Genomic DNA, 13767 nt, shown 5'->3' with positions numbered 1-13767 from the left:
TATAATTTCTCCCTTTTTTTCTAGGAATCAGTTAAGCCTCATTTTATGGTAAAAATAAATAGTATGTTTTATATTACACAGTATGTTTGCTGAAGTAATTCCACATAGGTAATTTCATGCTTAAAACTAAAATCTGTATCCGTGCATATATTCAGCTACTAGCCTATATTCATCTACCAAATACTGTAAATAGCATGTGATAGGCACAGATAAATAAAAGCAGCCCCAGTCTTCAAAGGCAATGGGAAGAAAAGATGTACTCAAATAATTTCTGTACAAGACTTATGTAATAGGGCCAGAATTGTCCCCATTTGTAAGATAGAAAAATTGAGACGTAGAAGTTAAAGGATTTGAACCCGAATTATTGGCTCTGCCAAGACTAGCACTCACTGACTCCTAGCCCAGGCCTGTAAGGGTTATAGTGTAAAATAGCATCATTATTGCAAAGATTGCCTGAACTGTCGTACAGAAAGAAAATGAAAGACATACAGTAGAGGGTTTTGGTTGAATGGTTTATTTCTTTAAAACCCAGACTCTAGCTGTAAAGTAGTTAAATAAATCAGATTTCAGGATTACTGATGGAAATTGGCGGTTCTGCACACTTCTTAATCCTAGAGTCCTGTGCCATTCTGGACTCTAGGATAAGTGTCAATGATAGTAGGCAACTCTGATTTCAGCAGAGAGAGCGAGAAGAATTGGGGACCACTGAATTAAACCCTGAGTAATGGAACATGGAAGCTAGTTTTAGGAGGTTAGTAAGAGGCGGAAGAACCACTGTTGGAGTGCGTGCTTTCTGACAGAACGTTCTAGACCCTGGTTTTAGCAATACATAAAGCAAATGAAAATATTCCTTTCTTCCTATAGCTTACATTTTGGTAGTAGAGACAGGCAATATATAACATTTCAGAAGGTAGAAAGTACTCGAGAAAAATAAAGTAGGTAATGATGAACAGGATTGCAGGGTTTTTTTTTTTTTTCTTTTTTAGTTTTATTAGGTAGAATTATTACAGTTTGCACATATACATTATATTGCATGTGAATTAAAAATAGAGAAGACCTCCCTGAAAAAGACATTTGAGGAAAGGTCTAAAGGAGAGAAGGTAGTGAATTACATAGCTACATGGGAGAATAGCATTCCAGGCAGAAGGATGCCTGATATTTTTAAAAGATGGCAAGGCAGCCAAGGTGGCCAGAGCAAGTAAGGCGAGGGAAAGCGGCAGGAGATGAAGTTAAATGGGACACGGGATGCAGTGTCCACTGTAAGCACACTGATTTTTAATTTAAAAGACATGGAGAGCCACACACAGTTTAGAGTAAAGGAGTGATGCCTGTTATACATTTTAAGAGTATCATTCTAGCTACTATGTTGAAAAAGACTCCTTGGGGGCGTGGAATAGTCAAGGAGACCGATTAGGAGTTGCAGTTATCTTAGTGAGAGATGATCGTGATTTATAGCAAGGTGAAAATGGTGATGGTTGTGATAATCTATTCAATGTGGAGTGTAAGACTGCCTGATGAATTGGATGTAAGATGTAAGAGAGGGGAGTCAAAGATGACTCCAAAGTTTTGGCCTTTGCAAATGAACAGTTACTCTTTATTGAGACGGAAAAGATGTGAAAGGAGCAGTTAGGGGAGAGGGGAGACCAGAGATTAAGTTTTGGACATGTTAACTGTGAGATGCTTATTAAGATACTCAAATATAGATATCAAATAGGTGGTTAGGTATATGAGCTTGGATTTAAGGAGAAGCATCTGGTCTAGAGAAATAAAGTTAAGAATAGCCCATATATAGGAAGTATTTAAAGCCATTTTAAAGCCAAGAGATAAGACAAGGTCACCAAGGGAATGAGTATAGATGGAAGAGAGAAGAGGTCTAAGAACTGAACTCTGAGGCATTTCAGCAGTAAGAGGTTGAGGTGATGCATAGCAACAAACGGTATAATGTAGGAAGTAGCAACCAATGAGGCATGAGAACTAGGTCTGTATTGTTTTAGAAGCCAGTGAATTAAATATTTCAAAGAGAAAGCAGGAATTAACTTGTTCAAATGCTGAGGACTAAGAAGTAATCATTGTGTGTGGCAGTGTTGAGGTTTATTAGTGAATTTAGTAAGAGCAGCTTCCATAGAGTAGGGACTGAACACTGAAGTAGGTTTAAGAGATTGGAAGGGAGTGAATATAGACAGACCTGAAAAGAGTTTAGCTATATAGGAGAGCTGAGAAAAGGGGTGACTTCTGGAAGGGGACTTGGGATCAAAAAAATTCTTAAATGAGAGACAGTACAGCAAGTTTGTGTGTTCCACATTGCGGAATGACAGAAAGAGAAAAGTTGATTATGGACACAGGAGTGTCCTGCAGGCCTTTAGGAGTCGTTAATGACCAGAATAGACAAGGAGTTCTCAACCTTGGCATTATTGACATTTTGGGCCTGATAATCCTTTGTTGTAGGAGGGTGTCCTGTGCATTGCAGGATATTTAGCGGCATCCCTGGCCACTGCCCTCTGGATACCAGTAGCAACCCTTAATTCTGACAACCAAAATGTCTTCACATATTGCCGAATATACCCAGGGGGTGGAGAGGGGCAAAACTGCCTCTGATTAAGAACTACTGTTATAGGCTGAAGACAGGAGTTTCAAAGCTGAAGTTGTTTTAGGAAAGAGGACAAGTAAAGAGTCTGGGAACAGCAAGGAAGATACTAGCCCAATCCCAGGTCCGGTAGTGTGAGATGTGTGACAAGTTAAAAAAAAAAAAAAAGTAACCATCTGAGAAGGCTATAGGGGCTAGCAGTTGGAGTTCAACTGAAGCAAGAAAGTACAGTGGAAATTGATAGTAGATGTTCAGAACAGGAGATTTTGCTGATGACTGAGCATGAGTTCCAAATGACACCCAGAATGGTTTCAGGAACCCAGTAAGAATGAGCGATGGCATCTGAGGGGGTGAGGGATGGAGAGGAGGCAGTAGTGGTATAAAGAGCCAAACAGGGATTAATGGGCACAATGAGATAGTTTTGATAGTTTCAGATTTGGTTGGTAGAGCCCTAACTGTTGGGTGGCAGCCAGGGGCAAGGGTCTTAGTAAGAGCATATAGGTCAGGGGTCACCTCTGCACTCCTACCAGTGGTGTGTGGAGGATATATAGAGCATGAAATACTGGGATCCTTTCTAATTCCTGAACTTGAAGATTTGCTAGAGGAAATTAAAGTACATGATGCTTTGAGTGCAGGAGATACGACATACGTACAAGTCATTGTGGGATGAAGGAATATGCTGAATCTCCGTGTTAGAAGAGAAATTGGGAGACATAACCTAGGGCAGACACTCCGCCATACTAGACAAGGCTAATGTAGGTTTTTGAAGTTTTCACTGTTCCAGAGTGAAACAAAGTGCCTTCTCTCTAGCAGACACTGCTGGTCACTGGGATACAAGGTAAACAAAGCAGATGTGATCCCTGCTTGCTTAGAGTTTAGAGTAGTGGATTCCTGTGGACATTTAGATTATTACTGTTTCTGTTTTTTGTATTTTTATAAATAATATATCAATGCACATCTCTAGTTAACTTACTTAGGTTAATGTCTCAGATTCCCTATTACTCTTTAAGCAGTCTTTTCTCAGTAACATTATCATTAGAATATTTAAGTCTTAGGAAAATAGTCTCTTTAAAAAGATTGGTTATAATAACCTAGACAACTTACATTGACTTACTCTGTTAATTAATTTTAATACAGTTTCTAGATGTGAAAAAACTACAACTGAGATACAAATTGTAACCAAGCTATTTTTTGTTGATGATTAAAACTGCTGCTTATAAGTTCCGAGCTTTTAAAATTCTTAATAATTATACCCTTTATCTCCACAAGATGGAGTAAAAGTTCTAGATAGGAGCTGTTAACTTGTAATTGGAACTTGCTTTTTATATTAAATATCTGCCCTGAAAATCCAGAACGTTGGTAATATTTATATTATCAGACCTTGGAAATGACTACGAAAATTCATACAGCTTCCCTGTGTGTCAGGAAGGTGATTGTTGTCATTTAACATGGGAAATATACTCTTCCGATGAAAACCTTTGCAGTGTCCTCTTTTAAAATCAGAATATAAGAAGCAAAATTAGTAACTAGAAAGTCATGATTCCTTTTTACTGTGTCTTGGTTGCAGGAGGGGTGGATTTGATTGTTCAACTACAGTGAGTAGTTATAGGCAAAGGGATGGAAATTATTTCATCACAATATCTTGTCCTTCAGTTGGCCTTTGTTTTTTCTAATCTTTAGTGCCCTTTTTGTGCCTTTGGTCCTCTTCTGACTCTCATTATTTAAAACACGAAATCAGAATTTATACTAATATGCATAAGAACTTAAAGTTTATTTTTTTCTTACCACTCAAGAAAAAACAGTGGTTTCCAAGTTCATATATGCTTTTTAAAGGTTATTAGAAAAACATTTTAGAAGTACTTGTTCCCTTAAAGACGTATGACATTTCTGTGTTTGATTGACTGTATCTTTGCGGGGTACAATTTCACATGTTTCTCTTAACTAATAGATCTAGAGACTTAATTAGATTTGGCTCAATTCCTTCTCAAAATAAAAGTTACTTTTACTTTACATGACTTTTTTCTCACGTGAATATAAATCTTAGCTCTGCATAAATAGGTGTCACCTATATTACCCAAATGCAATTTTGTTAACATTGGCTCTGTCTACCTCTGCTGATCCGCTTTAACTTATGAAAGGCAAACAAGACTGCTGAAATAGGTTTTATTTATACCTGGTGATTTGGTACACCATTGTCCAGTCTTCTGAGTCAGTGGAAATAGATTAGACTCTACCATGTTAAAACTAATTCTGTTGTATTTTATTTGTGTATAACTGTTCAATTTCTTTAACATGATTCAGTACAGCACAGAATGTTCTGATTTCCCAATATTCAAGACTGCAATTACTTTTCTTTATTTGCCTGGCTATTATGCAAACAATGAGAATGTTCTTGTTGCTATTATGATGTTATTTCTCAAAACTCTGTAACATCTTTTATTCCTTTATCATTTTAAGTATTCCATCAATATTTTCGTAAAAATATGCTCTCCTATTTTTAGAGCAGTAATTTTGCTAGCAAATTAGTTTTCAGTGATCTGTGTCATTACTATGGAAATACTACTTCACTAGAAATTCCAGTTAATAAAGATTAGCTATTTTAAAATCTTCTTTAGTATATTTGTTTTGTTAGATAATTTTTAAAAACAAAGATTCTTCTCAGATGTAGCTATTAATATCTATGTATTTTACTTTCTTCCTGTATAGATGAGTTTTGTGGAGAAGTGAGGTTAAGATATGGGGAAAAGGAATTAAATAGGGTTATGTTATGTTTAACCAATGATAATATGAAGAATGTATAGGAAAACATAATATTAACAGATTGAAATATAATATAGCATCCTATTCTTTGTCAGTAGACTTGTTACTTTACTAGCTGTTAGACATCTATATATTTTACTCTCTTGTTTTTAACATCATGGGGAAAAATGGCAAGAAAATAAGCTATTGTAAAGGATTTATTTGAGAAAGTTACACAGTATAGTCTAACAATTCAGACTCAGTATTAATGACCTTTTTTATCAAGAGGAGATTAAATTGTATTCAGTACATTTAATTTCCTAAGACCTAGAAGTTTAATCATTAAGAACTTTTATCTTAAAATCAAGATGATTGTATCACAGTCATGCTAGATGATTTCTCCATGCAGTTTCTTTCTTGCTCATTCATTAACTCATTTGTTAACATTAATGTTTTATCTCTACCTCACTATTCAGAGTAGAGCTGAACCATATGTTGCTATTACATGAAGGAACCCACGAGTCTAATGCAAGGAGGGAAAAAGAATAGAAAAGATAACTCACTTTTATTTTGTTTATTGTACGTTTGTTTTTTGAGAAAGGGCAAAAAAAAAATCAAGCCTCACATGAGTAAAATTATGACTAGGGCAGAAAATTTTACCAACTATTGGCTCTTAGAATTTATGTGAAAGGGAGTGCTATTATTATTGTAGCTTCTATTGCATCTATATTTAATGCAGTCTATCCAAGTAACAGATCAGAGTTTGACTAAAAGTTTAAAAATTACATTTAAGATTATATTTTTTACTGGAAACAACTAAGCATCAAAAAACTTGCTCAGATAAATATAGCCAGATATTGGATTACTATGTAGCCATGATAAAAATGAAGTAGACAGACATATACAGATAGAGGAAGAGCTCTAAATACATTATTAAATAAGAAAAGTGAAGTACAAAGTATGTGTAGTGTAATCCCATTTTAAAATGTAAGGGAGATGTGTTTGCTGACATATGCAAAAATATTTTTCTAGAAGGATACAGAAGAACCTTAACATGGTTTTATGTATTTTTAAAAACTGTAGTCATATGCATCTACTACTTTAATTAAAATACGTAGTTAAAAATACCTTTATGTAACAAAATGTTGGAAAGAGTTCTTTTAACTTTGAGATCTGTATTTTGTCCTTTGAAATAGTGGAAAAGGCAGCAAGAATCCATGTATTTTTCTTGTAGGAAATGTTATGGTTCTTAAGTTAAAAAAACTCTTATTTAAAACAGGATTGCTTTTCCTAGGATTTCCACTTGAACAGAGTTAATTTGGAAGAGTCTTCAGGAGTGGAGAATTCCCCCGCTGGTGCTAGACCAAAGAGAAAAAACAAGAAGTCTTATGATTTAACTCCAGTTGATAAGTTTTGGCAGAAACATAAAGGAAGGTAAGTATGAAAAACATTAATAAGTAAAAGATTCACCCCATAAAAAAAAATGAAGATGTCATCTGATTTAATGAATTTGATTTTTTTTTTAAAAAATCGAAACAAATCATGGTGGTTCATCTACACAATGAATAAGAACTATAATTAGTCTATGGGGCTGTGTCATTATTGCTTGATTTTCTAATTTCTGTGCTGTTTTTATTAGTTGTTTTGTAGGAACCACTTTCCTTTTCAGTAAGTTCATGCCATATGGTTTTGTAGATTTTACAGATAATCTTTCTGAATTTCATTTGTATCCCCATTGACCCTCTGCAGCACCATTTCTGCATTTCGCTAAAATCAGTTTTCGTGACAGGGAAACATCAAGATGATTTTTCCCTTTTTGTTCCATGTTTTCTTCATGTAAACTCAGTTTTAGATATCTGTGGGGAAAATACCTAAGCCTGAAAAGCAGATTTATTCAAGATATGCTAGAAGTAATAGGTGAAAAAATTGTAATAGTTTGCCATGTGATTTATTGTAGGTAGACATAAATCCTATGTATTGCTACATCCCCTAAAATTTAGGGTACTTTGTGAGCTCAGTAATTGATAGAAAAGTTCTCTAGTGGTCATTATGGCTAGAGAAATCATTCTAAACCCCCAAAAATCATTCCTCTGAGAGAAGAATGTTTCTCATCAACAGTTATGGGAATACAATGTTACTATTTTGACTGTTTCAACTGTTATGTGTCTGTGTCATTGATAAAGATGTTCTTTTTGGTTTCATTTATGTTTAAAGAGAAGTAAGATATAGACTTGGTTCAACATGCTTGTTTTTGTGTCTGTTTCACTTTTTTTTTTATTTATAACTTTTTTTTGAACACTGGAAAATCACATGGCTATAACAGAATTTAAGTTTGTCTGTAGTGAAAAGTCACTATCTTCCTTTCTCTTACTGTAGCAATTTTGGGTGCTGTTATAACTTATTTTAAATGATTTTCTTCTTCTTAGTATTCCATAGTCTACATTTCCCTTTAGAATGGTGAAGTACAAGAATTTACATTATTTATAGAGCATGCAGGATATTTTAAAGTTCACATTCCCTAATAAAAAAAAAGCTTAGGAAAACAATTTTTTATTCAAATATGGAAATTTTTGAATGTTGTCTTTAAACCATGTGTTTAGGAACAGGAGAACCATGAGGTCAGTTGATAGTAAGAACTTTAATTTTTTGTTTGTTAAGTAGGAATAGCCCTGAATAGTCTTCACTCTGAGTATCATGCTCCAGTAGTAAAGTGGGCACAGACACTGGGAGGTGACATAGAGTTAAAGAAGCGACTTAAGTCTCTCTGAGCTTCATTTTCCTCATCAGTAAAATGTGGGATGATAATTCTACCTATTGTCCTATTTCAGAAGGTTATTGTGAAGACTGAGATAATACAAAAAAGTAACTTGCCCAGAGTCATCCAGCTTTCTTTGGCAAAATCCAGTTCTGGCAGATTCCAAAGTCTCTGATCTTAACTATTGATGGTGTGTATGTCCCTCACCAAGACTAGTCAGGGTTAAATGAGACGGTAGAGACAGATTCTTAGCATAGTGTTTGGCATATAATAAGCTCTCAATAAATGTCAGCAGTTACTGTTGTCTGTTAGCTCTGAGACCTGAAGATCTGTAGATTTTAAGGATCATTTAGTTCAACCAGCACATTTTACATGCTCAGTGCTATCTTTTGCCAGCATAGACTCTGCTGGACCTGGGGTTAGGGCCTACAGTTGACATGTAAAACTGGATTATGTTCCTCAAAATCCTTTCTGGAACTTCGGTCATTTCTGTGCTAATCAATGGTGAAGTGTTATCAAGTGTCAGAGTGGAGGAAGGGAGGAAAGCTTTCATTGCTGGTGAGATGCAACCATTTCTTTCTTAAAGGAGAAAAGCTTCTGGCCTCCCCAAATGTTATAGATGAAAAATACTCATGTTAGGAACCATTTCATGGTCAACGTATATTCATCTAGAATTATTCAAGGTTAATGTTTCAGGACACTTCTTCTACCAAGCTGCTCGATATTGCAGATCAGTTGTGTCTGAAGTCTATGGAAATCACTGCTAAACTGCACTCACAGGGAAGAGATCAGGGGTTGGACCAACAAAACTGTGGCCTATGTTCTATTTTTACCAGTGGTGTTCTATCAGGTGTACAGAATTAAGATTTTTTTTCACAGTTATTTACATGTAGTATTTTAAAATACATCTTTATAGTTACATGGACCCTTTGACACCATATGTTAGTTATTTGGGTGGTAATATTTAATTGATGTTTGATATACCATGGCTTCTGTTCCTTTTTTTTCAGTCACTTAAGTATTTTTTTTCCTGATAGCTTATAGGTGAAGAGAAAATGTAATACAGTTAATGGAAAGAATAGACATAAAATTTAAATGTGTTTACATGTATAAATACTATGATATGCATTTTAAAGAAATAGTATTTTCAATATAAATAGATATCACAAGGATATAGATGTATTCAGCCTAAATGTTTCCTGCCTGTATTATATATAAAATACATTCAAATCCAAATAAGTACATTTAAAATAATAAATTCTCATTGTATATATTTCAAAAATCACACAAAAGTCAATCTTTTAATCTCATACTCAACAGTTCCTCTTGTACAATACTGTTTCAGTCCATTCCCAGAAGTTGCAGAATCAGTTCAGCAAGAACTAGAATCTTACAGAGCACAGGAAGATGAGGTTAAACGACTTAAAAGCATTATGGTAAGATTCTGTTTGCTTTCTTGGAAATACAGGGAAATGGAAGGACAACTAGAGGGAGAAAGAGGTTAACATTTTTTTCCTTAAAAAAAATTCAAGGCCATTCACTGCTTTAATAACAGCAAAAACATTGTCAACTTATATAAAAGATCATTTTAAAAAAGAAACCTAAGTTCTGAGAAGAAAAAACATTTTTAAAAGAATAATACGGATTTATGATTAGAAAAATACAGAATGTGACTTATTTTGGAGATAGATGTTCCAGTGCTGCTCATTGTACTATACTGTGATCTAACTTCAAATTTCAGTTCTACTGTTTATTACTGTGTGGCTTGTGGCAAGTCTTTGGGCCTATTTCCTTATCTGAGAATGTAAGATCCATTTTTGTAGTCATCCAACCATTCATTAGATTTGTGGTGACTAGAACTTTTCCATAACTGTCAAAACTGCCGATGCTTGCTCCTTGGAGGGGAAGAATTACTGTTCTGGGTGACCTAAATCTTACTGTTTATCAGTGATCTCAGGAATATATTGATTTTTATGCTTGATCTTGGAATTTCTCAGTAGTTACTGGGACCTTCTTTTCCTTCCCAGGGACTAGAAGGGGAAGATGAAGGAGCCATAAGTATGCTTTCTGACAATACCGCTAAGCTCACATCAGCTGTTAGGTAAGTCAGCAGTGTATCCTCTTCAGAATCATTCTGTTGATTAGATTTATTTTGGAGGTTAAAAAATTGGTTAATATTTTTCATGATAGGAAATAATAGTAATAGCATATACCTTTAAGTCTAAAGAACTAAATTTTGTTAGCATATTCAAGCTGATTTAAGTTCCCTCCTTTACAGAGCAGATCATTTGTTTCTTTTGCTAGTTAGGATTATGTAATGGGGGTAATTTTACCAACAGGATAGTATTAGTGATAAAGTAATGTGAGATACTGGTAATTTTATCTTTGCTGCTATTATTTTATTAGGTAAAGTTTAAGCGGTATCTTTTTTAATACTTTAATTGCCATCAAGGAGAGAGAGTTTCATGTTTTAGAAATACAGGTAAAATTTTTCCATTAATCTAATTTTATTCTAAACCTCCAAATTTTAGAATCAGGAAGTGAAATGGTGGAATAATGATACTTGGGAGGCAGATTATTTTAAAATTGGAAGCATTTCAACAGTATCAAAGTAGTAAATACTGTTGGTGTTCAAGCCTAGAGATTAAATTCAGTTGATAGTTTAATATGTCATTTTGTTACTATTTTACTGTTCCAAGTTTCCTCAGAGGAAACACCCATATGTGGATTTTATTAAAATTTATGTCATTTCCTTAGAAAACTTAATGGTTAATTTTCAATTTTTTGATGCTTGTAGTTCTTTGCCAGAACTCCTTGAAAAAAAAAGACTTATTGATCTCCATACAAATGTTGCCACAGCTGTTTTAGAACACATAAAGGTAAGTTTAACTTTTCCCTCCCCGCAATATAACTACTATTTTTGTAGGGTTTCAGACTTTGTAAGATTCTTTCATAGTCATTATCTCATTGAGCCCTCACTGTAATGTTATGAGGTATAATTATTGAAGGCAGCATTATTACCTGCATTTTTGTAAATAAGGAAACTAATCCAGGAAGATTAGTGATTTGCCAAAGATCACATGTTCAGTAAAGAGAAGTTAACATCTGTGATATTTTCGTTGTTTTACTGCCTCAGTACTGCCTCTGCACTTATTCCTTTGTTAACAGTACACCTGTAAACATCAGTAATACAGATTTAGATACCCATTTTACTGTAGTACTATCTGAAATATCTATTAATAACATTATTTCATTATGTAATTTGGGTCTGAACTTTTTAGTTTTAGCTTAGTCTGTTAGTATTACAGCTTCTTGTTGTCTTCCACTATATTGTGATTTTGAAACAAATATGTTGGATCTATATGTTGTTACCATAATTCTTTTTTCTCATTACTTTATTCTTGACTACTCCGAATCAGTTTTTCTTAATCCGTTCTTCGGTATTTTACTGTCGTTTATTCTCTGGACATGGAACTGAATTCTGGTGACAGATTGACAGTATGCTAGAATATGGTTGTTACTGACCCCTACTTTCCATTTGAGATGACATATTTGAAAAAGCAGTGTAAAAAAGCTGAATATGTTTGCTGGCTGTCAAAGATGTTGATAACAACTTGGATTTCTGGAAAAGGGATCTAAATATTTTTCTTTTTTAATGATTTAGAAAGTCATAGAACATTAAAAAGGAGCTCCTATAATATAGATAGTTAATGAGTACAACCATGAAGTTTAAACTACATAATTTCTATTAGGCTGACAACCTGATCTTTTCCTTTGTTTGCACATCTTGATATGGGTACTTGTTATTTTCATGTGACAGGAATAGACACATAATTGTGCAGTCTGTAGATGATTTCTGCTGATATTTTCACTTCCATATGTAGCATCTCTGTGAAGTGGAAAAAGACTGCTCAGATTTGTTTACCGGAGGTCGATGTCTCCCATGGAGATAATATACATAACCAGGTGAAATGCCGGAGAGCTATACAGAGAATTTCCTTCAGAAGGAGGGAAAAGGCTTTGCTTACAAGGCCAAATATGAAGACTATGAATCTAATATAAAAGGTTAAATAAAAATTTTTTGCCCTAAAATAAAATATAGGTTCTAAGTTTACATCTACCAAACTATAATTATGTAATCAAGATCTTATGATCCATTAAACAAATGTTTTTGAAGTTTTGTTTATGACAGTTGTTAATAGTCCTATGTGTGCTTTGAGATTTAAGCTGTTCTGTGGATTTTTTTTTAACATTTTTTTATTGAGTTATAGTCATTTTACAATGTTGTGTCAAATTCCAGTGTAGAGCACAATTTTTCAGTTATACATGAACATACCTATATTCATTGTCACATTTTTTTTTGCTGTGAGCTACCACAAGATCTTGTATATATTTCCCTGTTCTATACAGTATAATCTTGTTTATCTATTCTGCATATGCCTGTCAGTATCTACAAATTTTGAATGTTCATAGATTTTTTTGACACATAGTTTTTTGGGATTTTTTTTTCATTATTAAAAGTTTATTAATTCTTAGATTTTACTTTCTGACTTCAGTTCTCATAGCTAGAAACCAGAAAGCTCAGTTCCTCCTTCCAAACTGAATTGTGTAACCCAAAGTAACTAATTATTGTACCTGTGGAAAGTACCTAGGTTCATCTTGTTCATAAAACTTAACAAACATTATCCTGCCACAAATTTATATGAATATACTCTAGGCCAGAGACTAGAGTTTATGACTGGAGAAAATTCTGGTTAAAGTAATTTATTCAGTTACGTTTATCAAGTGGCTCTGTGGGTGTTGTGCTGGGCCCTAGAGGTTCTGTAGTAAACAGGGCAGACAAATTCTTTGTTCTTTCGGAGATAATATTGTAGTGACAATAAACAAAGTAAGCAAATTAGAAAGCAGCGTAACTTCAGGCATTTAGGTGATATGAAGTGATAGACAGTGGCTCAGAGGGCTGTTCTAGAGTAAGTGGAATCACCATCAGAGGAAATCACCTTTGATGAGGTAATGATTGAGTTGAGACCTGAATCACAAGAGGCCAATTAATGAAACTCAGGGCCAGACATTCCAGGAGGGACTAGTAACTGCTGCAGAGGCCTTAAAACAGGAACAAGTTGAGTACTGGAGGACCTGGAATAAGACTGATGTGCTTAAAGAGTGATAGACTGTGAGGTCAAGAGAAACAGGGATTTAAGTATGATGGGAGGTTGGTGGAGGTTAATGCCATGGTCTGATTTGTTTTAACTGGAGAATAGCCTGAGGAGTGTGAGGGATAGGTAAGCTCTGGAAATTAGTGGACAACTGGAAGATGGCTGTTATAGCCATCGAGGTGAAAAATGGTGTTTTTTAAGGCAAAATTTACCTATGAACCTGTTTGTGATGCTTATTTATAATTTTATATTAATGATTTTATATGAGTTTTTGAGAATCAGTTTGTCCTAATGGATGCCATCTGTCTGAGATAGTTTGTTATACCATCATGCCTGGCCCGGAAATTCTGCTTTAAGCCCTGGCCCCTTGGCTCTTTATAACAGATCTTGTTTCTTCCAGGGCTGCTTATTGTCTGGCAGAGCATCTTATGCTAAGAAACTAATTTGCCATTCAAGGTGTTCAGTAGTTGTATGTAAAAGCTATACATTTTGAAATAATTGTTTTGCTGTAACTTAAGGAAGACACTGTTTTC

At 34.4% G+C, this 13767-nt stretch overlaps 1 protein-coding gene across 1 annotated transcript in view; it reads left to right on the top strand.

Annotated features, from left to right (window-relative positions):
* SCFD1 (sec1 family domain containing 1) overlaps positions 1-13767 on the top strand; it is an 88102-nt gene that overhangs the window by 24825 nt on the left and 49510 nt on the right. Inside the window, exons 11-14 of the mRNA XM_010963018.3 lie at positions 6618-6757; positions 9424-9514; positions 10106-10179; positions 10876-10957. Of these exons, the coding sequence (XP_010961320.1) occupies positions 6618-6757; positions 9424-9514; positions 10106-10179; positions 10876-10957 (387 nt within the window). The remainder of the gene's footprint in view (positions 1-6617; positions 6758-9423; positions 9515-10105; positions 10180-10875; positions 10958-13767) is intronic.

The sequence above is a fragment of the Camelus bactrianus genome, chromosome 6, assembly GCF_048773025.1.
Source record: "Camelus bactrianus isolate YW-2024 breed Bactrian camel chromosome 6, ASM4877302v1, whole genome shotgun sequence".
NCBI classification, from domain to species: Eukaryota; Metazoa; Chordata; class Mammalia; order Artiodactyla; family Camelidae; genus Camelus; species Camelus bactrianus.
The sequence above is the reverse complement of the archived record's forward strand: the minus strand, read 5'-3'. Positions and strand labels throughout refer to the sequence as shown.